At 44.7% G+C, this 12,900-nt stretch overlaps 1 protein-coding gene across 12 annotated transcripts in view; it reads right to left on the bottom strand.

The window, feature by feature from the left end:
* The window catches only part of SEC31A (SEC31 homolog A, COPII coat complex component), a 56,118-nt gene that overhangs the window by 34,197 nt on the left and 9,021 nt on the right, over positions 1–12,900 (bottom strand). For 11 of the 12 annotated variants that reach the window (XM_060278397.1, XM_060278407.1, XM_060278405.1 and 8 more), the window contains exons 6-16: positions 12,380–12,520; positions 11,240–11,382; positions 10,972–11,071; positions 10,592–10,753; positions 9,586–9,738; positions 6,577–6,810; positions 5,823–5,897; positions 5,227–5,277; positions 2,394–2,471; positions 758–824; positions 446–624 (exon numbers count right to left, since the gene is read on the bottom strand). In XM_060278397.1, coding sequence (XP_060134380.1) covers positions 446–624; positions 758–824; positions 2,394–2,471; positions 5,227–5,277; positions 5,823–5,897; positions 6,577–6,810; positions 9,586–9,738; positions 10,592–10,753; positions 10,972–11,071; positions 11,240–11,382; positions 12,380–12,520 — 1,383 coding nt within the window. The remainder of the gene's footprint in view (positions 1–445; positions 625–757; positions 825–2,393; positions 2,472–5,226; positions 5,278–5,822; positions 5,898–6,576; positions 6,811–9,585; positions 9,739–10,591; positions 10,754–10,971; positions 11,072–11,239; positions 11,383–12,379; positions 12,521–12,900) is intronic. The other variant, XM_060278400.1, reaches the window with a different exon arrangement.

Consider the following 12,900-nt stretch of genomic DNA (forward strand, 5'->3'; position numbering starts at 1 on the left):
CTCTGCTGGCAACGGAGAATGTCGAGTACAAACCAGCAGAAGCCTATGGCAGAAATCGGGCCATTAGAAAAGCACAACTCCTGCTAACCTCAGGAAAGTAACCTGTGAACATATGAACACAAATCCCCACACATCTCTGCTTTGGCTGATATCTCTGCTCTGGTTATACTGAAATCAATGTTAATTTGTATTTAAGGGGAATGGCCACGGATGGGACCTGCCACCCAACAGTCCCCTTGCAATCAGCCCTGTTATATAAGCAACAGCTTCTAATTCACTACTGATTCCCCCCCCCATTGCTCTCACGTTACTATGTATCTATTATACCTGTTTACTTGATGCATGGATTATCTGATACTTCCAGAAGCCTGCCTGGTCTTCTAAATAAAGGAGGAGGTTGTGAGCCCATATTTTACACACGTTTCCAACTCAAAAGCCTGCATACCCTGGTAATTTTGCCTCGTGTCTTTGCAAAGTACTTCTCCTGGGTTCTCGACAGCAGCTCCTGGCCACCGGCTATAGCTAATATAATGGCATCAGCCATGCGATTGTCATGGAGGCAGAGGTCAACGGCGCTTTCAAAGTTCCCCGTCAGCAAAGCCTGAGTGATCAAGCCGTCTATATCTGCAACAAGGAAAACAAAGAAACTCACTTATCATCATCACAGCAGCCTAACAAAGAACTGAGAAAGGTTCATGTTTAGCCAGGTTTAAAAACCAGGATGTTCTGTACAAAATGTGGGCATTTTTTTCCTTACCTCCAGTGACGGAAATGTTAAATGTTTCATCTGCAGGTGGCGGAGTGGCAGTCTCATCTTTTCTACTCTAATAGGCAGAAATGAATGTGATTTTAGGGTGGATTTGATAATGTATTTACATTAATCCAGATGTGAACGCACATAACTGAGAAAACAAGATAAACTGATATGCTTTCATACCGTCATTTTCCTAAAAGGCTGCTACCTTGTTAAAGAAGAGCATTATTATGGCTGCACATATATCACAAAGTGTCGTGTCAGCGGAATTTATTTTATCCTGCCGCAACCTGATGGTTGGGGGGAAGAATCCCAGCCTGGTGACAAAACTGTCCGTATTTAGGACTGCAGCCCTAGGGACCCTTTATTGGGAGTAAGATCCGCTGAACTCAACAGGTCTTACTTGCAAGTCAACAGACACAGGATTGGGCGCTATGTCATTCAGATGAAATGCCCAAATAACAAACCACTGTGGTTGAGAAATCTATCGAGCTGTCCATTTCTATTGCAATTGGCAAAATGCCCGGTGACTTCGAAAGGTGACTCTTGAAGCACAGCATGTACAACTTAGTAATACAATTTGTATATTCCAGCGTTATAACGTGCATCAGAACACTCCAAAGCCCAGAGGGCAAAATGGAAAGGAAGTCTGCATTTGGCTTGGGGGGGGGGGCGGGGCGGGTAGCATCCTTGTAGAGGGGATGAAGCTAATCTGAGTAAAATCTTTCAGTGTATTTAATGTAGCCTATGCATTCCTGGTTATGCTAATGGCAGACAAAGTGAAACCCAAATCTATTGCTCTTCTACTCTGTAGGGAAAGCCCATGTATTATGTATGTGGTTTGTATATCCAAAGCCACTGGCCTCCTTCCCGAGACTGAGCAGCTTGGGGAAATTTATGCTTCTTCCCCAGGCACCTCCATCCTCCCCAATAGCAATGGGGAGTTAAGAAGGGAATGTCCTATAAAAAGGTTTCCAGGCATTACTGCCCCCTGGTGCATGTCAGTTCTCAACGCCCATCAAAAGAAAGCTAAGAAGCTGTACTGTGCAACAGGGGGAAGAACCAGTGCCTAGCATTCACAGGAAAAACATATAACCTGGGTTAATGGTTGCATTTACTCAAGCTGCACATTTTGACTCTTTCTTTCTTTTTAGTGCAGGAAATGCACAGCTTTGCACTCACATCCTTCTACAGACATGGTGGACCCTTTTCAGCCTATGGCACCAACCCTTCCTGGGGGGCAGAGGCAAGAGTATGCAGATTAAGTGCTGGGCATGGCGAGAGGCAAAAGTGGGCAGGGCAATTAATGCAAATTTTACACATGTATACTGGTTTCTACACAAAGACATCTCTCCTCCACTCTAATGCAAGCAAGAGGTGTTCTCAGAGTTCAGGGACACATTCCAGCATGGCAAAAACACTCAAGGAGGGTGTGACTGGGGAAGAGGTATAGCCTAGAGGGAGTTCCAACCAGGTCTAGAAGGTCACATTCAGCCGTACAGGGCCTGAGATTCCCCATCCCTGCCCCACTCAGTCTTCTGTCTATGAGTGTACATGATATGCACTTTGCAGAACAAACAGAATAGTTGGGAGTCAGTGACCAAGCACCCACATGTTTAGTGCAGAAGAGAATGAATACCTCTCCCAAGAGCTGATCCTGAGCAGCCACACCTTCTTCGCCATCGCTCTGTACTGGCTGGTCAGATTCCTCTAAAGTCTTCCCCACAGAAGAGGGAAAGATGTTTTCAAAGGTTTTAGGCAGAGAGAAAGACACCAAAGCAGTTAGAGCCAGCACCAAACAGTTCCCAATGTTAGTAAACCTATGCTTCCAATTAATGACAAAAAGGTGACTTCTTTCTCCGCTTCCCTTTCCAAATCACCTCACGCCCTGTGAATGTTTGTCAAAATATACAACTGTATTACATTTATTTCTTCATTTATACTAAGGTTACCATATCTTTTTCAACGAATCCAGGGACATTTTTCAACTTCCTACTAAATAGATGGATTTTGTCAGGACACTGATTTATAAATCTGGGAACTGTCCTTAAATTAACCTTAATTTATACCCCACCTTTTCTCTAAGGACCTCTAAGCAGTGCAAAAGGTTCTTCCCTTCTCCATTTTCTTTTCACAACAGCCCTGCATGGAGGCTGGGCTGCAAGCCGTGACTGGCCCAAGGTCACATAGTGAGCTTTGTGGCTGAATCCTGGTCTCCCAGACCCTGTTCCAGCACTCTAACCACTAGACAACACTGATTCTCAGACACACACACAGACAAAGGAATGAGTGGAAGGCAACCTCACAGAAGCAACAGTCAGGGATAAAAAAAATACTTTGCGACTCTATATCCCCAAAGGACAACTGCGTTCAAGATAAGGAGGGTAGCTTAGTGGCAGAATGTATGTTATTTCCTTATGGGAAACCCTGTGCTATGAACCAGCAAGTTCAGCAGAAACTACGGTACATGACTACAGTGGTGCCTCGCTTAACAAACGCCCCGTAAGACAAAATTTTCGCTTAAAGAAAGGATTTTTCTAGCGGAGGTTGCCTCGCTAGACAAATTCGTTTTACGAAAAATTCGTCTAGCAAATCGTGGTTTCCCATAGGAATGCATTGAAATTCAATTAATGCGTTCCTATGGGCAATTTTTTTTAAAAAAAAAAATATTCAATGCATTCCTATGGGATTCGCTAGACAAATTTTTCGTTATAAGAATAGACCCGTGGAACGAATTAAATTCGTCTAGTGAGGCACCACTGTATTAGTAGCTGGCAAGATACTCTCCCTTGCTATCTGGAGAGAGAAATATTTGCAGGCTTGCTTGAGGAAGCCTGCCATCACAGCAAACATCAACTGTGCTGACACTTTCCCTCAATGTTGAAAGTGTCAATGTCATGAAAACTGTGATCAGAACAAAACTATGTGGGTCTGCCTACGATCCCCTAGATGCTGATTCTTATTTCTTGATGCAGGCTGGACGTGTGTTTCATTAACCCAACATTATTCCGCCTGACTGTTAAGATCGTCAGCAGAGGCCCTGCTCCACATCCCTTACCATCTGAAGTTCGGCGGTACGCAATGCAGGGCCTTCTCAGTGGTGGCCCCTTGGCAGGTCCAAAACTTCCCTGCTGCTCCCTCTTGGTGTTGATGGCCTGTAAAGACCATCTCATTTCCACGGGCTTTCTGCAACTGATTTTCTTCGCCTGTATTGGTTTGTGAGTGCTTCCTCCTATTACGATTTTACAAGCCTTTATGGCTCACTTTCACTTATTTATCTTGCTGCGTTTTAGCTACATTTAGTTTTCAAAATAACTTTCTAATGAGCTGCTCCGGGTGCCTTTAGGCACAAGAGAGACACAGAGAAATGAATAAATAACGTACGGCTGCAGAAATGAGGTGCTACAGATGCTTTAAAAGGGAGGCAAATTAGAACATTGAACTGGAAGGGGAGAGAGTGGACTAGAGAAGGGAAAGAGAGGAGGAGGAAAGCAATGCAGGAAAACAGAGGACTGGGATTAAGATTGAGGAGCAAATGGACTCAAGGCATAAGGAAAAGAAACACCAGGAAGTCATTAGTAAGCAAAGCTCTTAGTGAAAGAACACACAGCTCCCTATTCAGCCTATGTTTGGGTCATGTGGAGGTGCTGCAGCAATGAAACATTTAGATAAAGATTTTCAAGGGTTTGAGGCTGTTTACAAATGCTGGGAAAGCTGGTTATATTAGGCACTACGTGGCTTGCCCAAGTCTAAAGTGATTTCCTTGATTATACTCTGATCTACTGCCTGCTTCTAACCCTGCTGGAGAAAGTAGTTCCTGAATTTACAAAGCTTAGCTATCCCCCTTTCTTCAGTAGCACAAAACTGCAGCAGTACTGCAGTTCCTGTTCCTCTCAAGCCAGGATATCGGAGAGATCTATGGCCTTCATTTTTCAAAGATTTCCAGCAACCTTTTAAACATTATAGATTAAGAACTCAGGGGGGGGGGGAAGCACTGGCTCTGTGGGGACTACGTGCAATAACTCTTTCCAAAGAAAGTGGGGAAGGTTAGCAAGGTGTATTATTACACTGTCAAGACACCCAACAAAAACATAAAATGCTGCCGCAGAGGCCACATCAGAATTGTAAAGATCATTAATGGGGAGAAGGAGGAAGGGAGGCAAACCATAAAGACTTGGCTCAAGGTGGATTTATCTCCTGTGAACTGGGTTAATTAGAGTAATGAAAATAGCAAATAACTTTTGCACAGTCTTTTTTTAAAAAGGCTGAAGTTTTATTCTGCAATTAATGTGAACCTTTACTGCCCAAAGTGCAACTTGTAAAATTCAGGTTAACGTGATGGCAAGCTTGGCTTTTTCATGCATTTTTGAGCAGATACTAGGCTGCCAAAGAAATGATGTTGCAGAAAAAGTGAGCTAAGTTCCAAACTCCATCCCATTTGCATAATAAAACCCTTGCATTTGTTTCCTTACCTCATCTGGTTCTCTACCATGAAGACTCTCTTTATGGAGAGCTAAAGAAACCTGAAGGGAAGGAAAAATAATTATAGATTATCTTGGGAGGGAACCCCTGAAACCTTCAATGTTCCCAACTGCCAGCTCTTTTTTTCTGCAACACTTTCCTCTGCTTATTGAAGGACCTATTCTATCACATGCCAATCTTGTATTTAAAAAAGCTGTTAAAAAGATTGGCACACATATTTTTAAAGGCTATTTCTATTTAGTGTGTCAATCTGGGCTTTACTTGTCAAGAGAAAGCAAATGATATGAATGAGCAGGGTATTAAGGTACATTCGAGACCAAACCACCTCTGTATAATGAAAACCTTTTAGTTCATTTCTATTTATTTTTTTAAAAAAACAATACCTACATTAAAACCCCCAAGGCTGTTTACAACACATAAATATCAACACAATAAACAAATTCTATTAAAAGCCCATGAGGTGCCAGCCATTCAGTTCTATACACTGAATTATTGATGACGGACCATGACAACAGCTTCATTTAAAAAAATGTGCCTGGGGTGGTGTACAATTATTATTATTATTATTATTATTATTAGCATTAACCTTTTTCCGTAGGTCATCTTTCCTGAAGCCCAGGAGTTCCAAGCATTTGCTACGTGAATCCTCTTCGAAATGCACCTTTTTAGAAAAAAAATGTTAGGAAAAAGGAAGCATTGTAGAAAACAGAGATTTCATTTTTATTCCCCTTCCCACAATGTCTACCATCCTGCACCTCCCATTCTGTACAATTAACAGTTGCAAAGCAAACCTGATGAATTTGCAGCAAGATGCTAAGGAAACCCCGAAGCCCTTTGTTTCTCTGCGAGGAGGAAGGACTGCAATGGAACATTAAGCAGAGCGGTCGACAAAGAATCATGTGTTTTAACGGCAGTCCATGCTAAAAAGTCAACACTGTGCCTTCCAGATGTGGGTGGACTACACCTCCCATCATCTCTCATGTTGCCAAGCAAGAACATGGCAGAAGAACAGCCCTGCCGGATCAGGCCAAAGGCCAGCATCTAGTCTAGCATCCTGTTCTCACAGTGGCCAACCAGAAACCCAGAAGCAGGACTTGAGCGCAAGAGCACTCCCTTGACTTGAGATCCCCAGAAACTGGCATTAAGAGGCATACTGCCTGCGATAGTAGAGGTGGAACATAGCCATTTTGGCTTGCAGCCACTGATAACCTTATCGTGCACAAATTTGTCTAGTCCTCTTTTAAAGGCATCCAAGTTAAGTTTGTGGTCATTACTAGCAAAGCCCTGGTTTTCAAGGTGACTGGGAGCTGCTAATGCACAGTCAAAAAATCTAAGATTACCTTTAAGAAAGACCACACGTTCTTCTCAAAGTCATTCTTGGCAGCATCGATTTTCCTCTGGCAATAGTTGACAAATGCTTCCGCCTGCACAGCCTCCTGCAGCTGATCGGAGCGGCTCAAGAATTCCTTCTCGGTGACAACTTGGCTGACATAGACGTGGTAGTGATGCTGAGGATGCTCTGCTCCTTGCTGCTGGGGCTTGCTGTTCTCAAAGGTAACTAGCTTTCCCCCAAACTGGAATTCAAGGGCAGTGCAGATACGGTTTAGGCAAGAGTTTCAAATCCATTACCATCAAGATCCATGCTTATTTTTAATATGCATGCTCAAAAGAAAGAACATTCTGAAGATCTGAGGTTTGCTTTAAAGCAGATGTTTGATAGGGGTGGGTGAGTTGCAAACTAGTGTAGACTTGTGAAGATGCTGTGCCAGGGACGGGGAGCCACTTTTGGCTCAAGGGAAAGAATCCAGGGGCCACATGCCCTGTGGTAGACTGAGCCAAAGGTAAAAGTAGGCAGAGCAACAGGTATAAGTTTTACTTGGTTTCTACATATACTAAACCAAGAAACTACTACTTGGTTTCTACATATACCTCTCCTTATCCTCAATCCAGACAAGAAGCATGACCAAAATTCAAGGACACATTCTAGTTGGCAAAAACACTCAAGGAGGATGGAAAGCAGGATTGGTGAAAGGTGTGTCCTGGGAAGAATTTGGAGGGGCAGGCAGAGAAGCCTTGGGCCTGAGGTTCCCCACCCTTTAGTTTTTGCTGAAACAGGCAGAGTTTGCATGGGAAAAAGTGCACACACCTGTAAGGGGCTCCTGGTCTCTTAACTAGGGGACGGAAAGCAGGGGACTGTCCATTGGAGCAAGGTCACAATTTTGAGTACATAGCTTAACACACACAGACACACACACACACACTCTCCACCATGAGAAAGTATTTTGGGGCTTAGTTAATCGATATATTTACCCCATTCTCTTAATAGATGTAAAACTAATAATAAAAGCATTAACAACACCTCATCAGTTATAGAAGGTGTGACCTTTTTCTGAACCAAGAGACAGATGAAAGCAGACGCTCTACCTATAATTGTTTGTCCCTATCAAGATCTAATTTCACGGCAGTATTTTGAAAATGGCTTAACACCACCGACACATTATACTGAGTGCTGGTTGTGTGATTACTTCATCACAAGGGGAACGTGATATACCGCATATCCTCAATTTTAAAAGGCCTAGAACTTCACAAAGGAGCAGAACAACACATTCATACAACAGGCAACTCAGAGCACAGAGATTCTTGCTAGCTGCTTTAGTAACCTTTTACTATAACAAAAATGGACAGCAACAGCCAACTTCTCCACAACAGCTTAATGACCTGCAACTTTGCTTGAGCTGTGTGCTCCACAATGTAAACAGTAAGTTGCACCCAACAAAACCATCCCAATTGTGAAAGGATTTCCACTTGGGCAGCAGAACTTCCCCTCCCTCTCCCATCTGCACCTTAAACCTGTTATAGGTTTCCCCCACAAACCTCTAGAGCAGGGTTTCCCAAGCGTGGGTCTCCAGCTGCTTCTGGGCTACAATTCCCATCATCCCCGGCCACTGGCCCTGCTAGCTAGGGGTGGTGGGAGTTGTAGTCCAAAAACAGCTGGAGGCCCACATTTGGGAAACCCTGCCCTGGAGCATACTTTTCCCTATTTAATGGGCGTGCAGAGAGACAAGAGGGAGGGGAACTTCCATTGTGCAAGTGGAAAACTTCCTTGGATTCTCCCCAAAGGATTTACAAGAAAGTGTGCATACAAGGAGGGCAGCAGACAGCAGCCTTTCCCAACCTGTGGTCTACAACCTCCCATCAGCCCCAGTCAACATGACAGTGCTGGCTGGGACTGATGGGAGCTGGAGTCCAACCACCTCTGAAGTGATACAGGTTTCTCACGTCTGATCGTGGATGTCAATACCTGCCAGGTATCAAGTCAGGTCAATGATCTATATAGCCCAGCCCTCTATATGTTGGCAGACTGCAGCTGTCTGTGGTCCTAAGCAAAGATCCTTCGCAGGAAGGCTACCAAAGATCTCTTTGCAGAGGACACCTGGAACTGAACTACAGACAAAGCACTTGTTCTAACTGGAATTATAAAGCTGGAGAGGGCAACAGGAACTGGCTAACAGAAAAGAAGAAAGCTTCATTGTTGTATCCCACAAAGAAGACAAAGATCAGCTCCTAGATAAATACGTAAACCACAAAGCCTCACAGTAATGAAAATCCCAGAACACAAAGCTGTGGGTCCGGCGAAAGAACGATGCTGCCTGGTGACAACAGTCTATGAGTTATCCAAAAGTAGATGAGCAGCACACAAACGTATCACTTCATATTTTAAGGGGCAAGATTGTACAACCAACAGAACATCATACAACTGTAGCGGAAACACTAGAATAAAGCTGTAGGGTAGAAGCTTACAGCCCCGAGATCCGTGCCCCCGCGAAGCATTATTATTCCTTAAACCTCTTAGGGAGCAATCCAACCCTCTACCTCAACCTGCTCAGACCATCGCTGCATCTGTAGCGTGAAGCAGACAGACTGGTGTGCCAGCCTGGCACAGCTACTGGATTCCAGACTGGCTCAGCCCTGCCCCAGAAAGTCATGATTCAGGACCCTTTGCTGGCAGCTGCCCCTAGGAACCTGCCAGGAGCACCTGTGCCTGCCTGCCTGTGCATTTGGCAGGTGGAAGGGGGAGCTCTGTGCTGGCTGGAGTGGCAGCTGGCTAGCGGGGGGGCACTGCCACCCAATCCAAGAAACTCTCTATGCATTCAGCCAATGCAAACAAATCACTCTGCCAGATGCTTTTCTTGAAAATGACCCAAGCCAACTTACAGATAGAGTACAGCTGAAGCATTGCACCCATATAATGTTATAGAAGGAGGAACCCCACAAAAAGTAACAGAACCTGAACAAGCAGAAGGGTTAAACAGCCCACCCCATTAGGGTGCAATTAAGATTCCACTTACTGAAAAAGATGCACCGACAGGTCGGCGAATCCACTTGGGTGGCTTCTTCAAGGGCAGGATTCTGCTCTGTGGAGTGGTCTGCTGTGGGAGCTGCAAGGGAGGAAGTGTCTGCCCTGTTCCAAATGGATCGAGATTACCAAAGGAGGACGAGAGCTTTCAAAAAGGAGAAAGAGAAAGACAGATGGGTCTAAAACTCACGCGCATTATCACCACTCCTGTTTACCCAACCAGTTATCAATTCTTGGGTTTGCTTTTTGGAGTTTAATTTGTTTGTACAGTGGACGCTCGGGCTGCGAACGTGATCCATGCGGGAGGCACATTTGCAACCCGCAGCGCCGCATCTGCGCATGCGTGGGTCGCAATTCGGCGCTTCTGCGCAATTTAGTGCTTCTGCGCATGCGCGAGCACCAAAACCTGGAAGTAACCCGTTCTGGGACTTCCAGGTTCGGCGCGGTGCGCAACCCGAAAATGCACAACCTGAAGTGCCCGTAACCCAAGGTATGACTGTATATTCAAGGGGTGGATTAGAAGCCCATCTAAGCTGCAGAGTCAATATCTCAACTGTCTATACAAAAAAGAACATGATTGTTCTCTTTGGCAAGCAGGATGCACAGCATCGTATCAAAACAGTGAAACACCACCCCACCTATTTATAAGAAAAACCTTCTAAAAAGTTAGCTCCAAGGTGCCACCAAACAATTTTTTTTCTCTCTCTCTCTCTAACCCTACAAATGGGACTCCTCCTCTCAGGATAACAGTCTTTGCCTGTGTAGACACTCCAACAGTAACAGTCAAAGCAATTTAAAAAAACTATTTCATTATGCACTGCAACCATCTGTTTTCCATCAATATGATGAAGTGTGCATGCACACGAAAGCTCATACCAAAATAAAAACTTAGTTGGTCTTTAAGGTGCTACTGAAGGAATTTTTTTATTTTGTTTTTCGACTCAGACCAACACGGCTACCTACCTGTAACTTTGATATGCAGTGTTTGTTTTAAATACCTTGTCTGCTTGCTTCTGTCGCAAGCTGTCAGTGCTTCCCCCCATGATCGAGTAAACGCTGATCCTCCCATCGAAAGAAGCAGCAGAGAGAAGAGCGGGGTTCCTGGGGCACCACTGGACGTCAAAGCACCATTGGGAACTTGTCGGAAGCTCATACAACACCTGTATCCAAAACCAAACATATTACAATAACAATGGCGGACACCTAAATGGCTTAAGAAGGATCACCCAGCCATATCCAGAAAGTTAGTTTGGAGACAAAAGCTAATCCTGCCTCGTTCTGCTGCTCCGAGTGCAAAGTTAGTGTGCTCTTTTTGCAATACCCAAACAAGAAGTGTATTTCCATTTCAAAAGCTTGCAAGTAAGTGTTCAATCAGTACCTCTCCTGTGTTTGGGTTGGAGCAAAGAATTTTAGCATCCTTTCCACAGCTCAGCAACAGTTCGGGATCCGCCATACTCCAAGCTATTGTCAAAATGCCCCTGTGGAAAAAGAGGCAACCAATGAAGCCTTTGTAAAAGTTAAAAACAAACTCAGAAATGTCTGTAGTATTAATCCACATAGCGAACTGCTGCTAGCAGTAAAGGAGGATGTTGTTAGCCAACCAGCTAGCCAGTCAGATCTGCAAGAAACCAAAAATATGCATATACCTTGCATGGCTTTCTAGAACACGAAGCGGAGAAGATGCAAATCGGAGGTCCCACACCTGGATGACAGGCAGCCTGTCGTCTTCCGAAGCCAGAACCATTTGTGTAGCGACATCAGGATGCCAGGCCAGCCCTGAGCAGTGCATCTGAAATTGTACACCAGTGAATAGCAACAACAAGCAGGCCTAAAAGAAACCAGACCGCTGCCTTCTATCCAAGACCTCCTTTGCACAGCCCTACAGTGGGTCCTACTTCCCTTACCCTGATTTTGCAAGTACAGCCAATGGCCCATCTAGTCAGCATCCTGTTCTCACTGGGGCCAACCAGATCCCTTTGGAGACCTGCAAGCAGGACCTTCGACTAATCCATACTGTATTTATGAATGGGCCAGCTAACAACCTGAACAGGCCAAAGATGGAGAGAACAGGCATGCAAACCCCCTCTCCATGCATGTAACAAAACTCAGACAATTCACACCCCCTGCCACATGTGAACAGGCCCAATTTACAGTATTTTTCCCTGTTCAAAAGGTGGGGGAGCAGAAATATTGTGCACTGCACACAACAAGTAGAGCGCTTCATTAACTTTTATCGTTTTCAATCTTTTTGTGCTGACCTTCAGGGTTACTCCTCCCAAGGGGAACATACAACGATAAAAGCATTTACATGTTGTTACTCTATGTCAGGTGTGAGGAATCTTTTTGCAGCTCATTATTTTCTGAGCAACCTAGGAAGGCGGAAGGGGGAAAGACATGCCAGTGGTGGGAGGGTCCAGAGGCAGAAGTGGGTGGGGGCAAGGAATCTGAAATTTAACAGGGCACTAAGCTAGTTTTGATACACTCTATCCTCCATTCAGACAAGCAAGAGGCACTGTAGGAGTTCCAGGACAAATTCAATCAAAGCAAAAAAAAAAACTCAGAAGAAGCAGGGCCTGGGGCGGGACAGTAGCTGTGGCTTGGAGAAACCCCCAAGGGCCAGGTAGAGAGGCTTGGGGGCACATGTAGCCTCTGGCCCCAAGGCTCCCTACACTTCCTCTACAAATATGGGGAAGGAAGGCAGATGCCCACACCTCAGAAGGGAATTTTCAACCAGCCTTAATAAATACTTGACTGGCGTGTCAACAACAAACTGGCTGAATAGTTACCCGGTTACTGTGGTCGCTGACTTTGATGATAGGTTCATTCTTCCTGAGATCCCACACTGTAGCACGGCCACTAGGGCTTGCAGAAGCCAAGATATGCTGGACTTGTCTGTTCCAAGCAATGCAGCTTATGTCTTCAGGAGGCTGTTGGAAACAGAACCCATAATCAGTTTCTCATTCTACGTCACTAAAATATGCAATGTCTGGTAGACCTTTCTTATTGTTAAGCTCTTCAGAAACTTGGCAGGCCTCTATTGACAATGACAATAAAACTGTTCCCCAACCTTGGGTCTCCAGCTGTTTTTGGACTACAACTCCCATCATCCCTAGCTGGCAAGACCAGTGGTCAGGGATGATGGTAACTGTAGCCCCAAAACAGCTGGAGATCCAAGGCTGGGAAACATTAGTTTAGATAATAAAACCTATTATCCTTAGTTCTCACTTTAAATGAGTTGTACCTGAGGCTCAACTCTAGTTTACACACACATCAATCAGTAATAATTTTAGCCTATCATTTACTCAAT

The sequence above is a fragment of the Zootoca vivipara genome, chromosome 9 (assembly GCF_963506605.1).
Source record: "Zootoca vivipara chromosome 9, rZooViv1.1, whole genome shotgun sequence".
In the NCBI taxonomy this organism is placed as follows: Eukaryota; Metazoa; Chordata; class Lepidosauria; order Squamata; family Lacertidae; genus Zootoca; species Zootoca vivipara.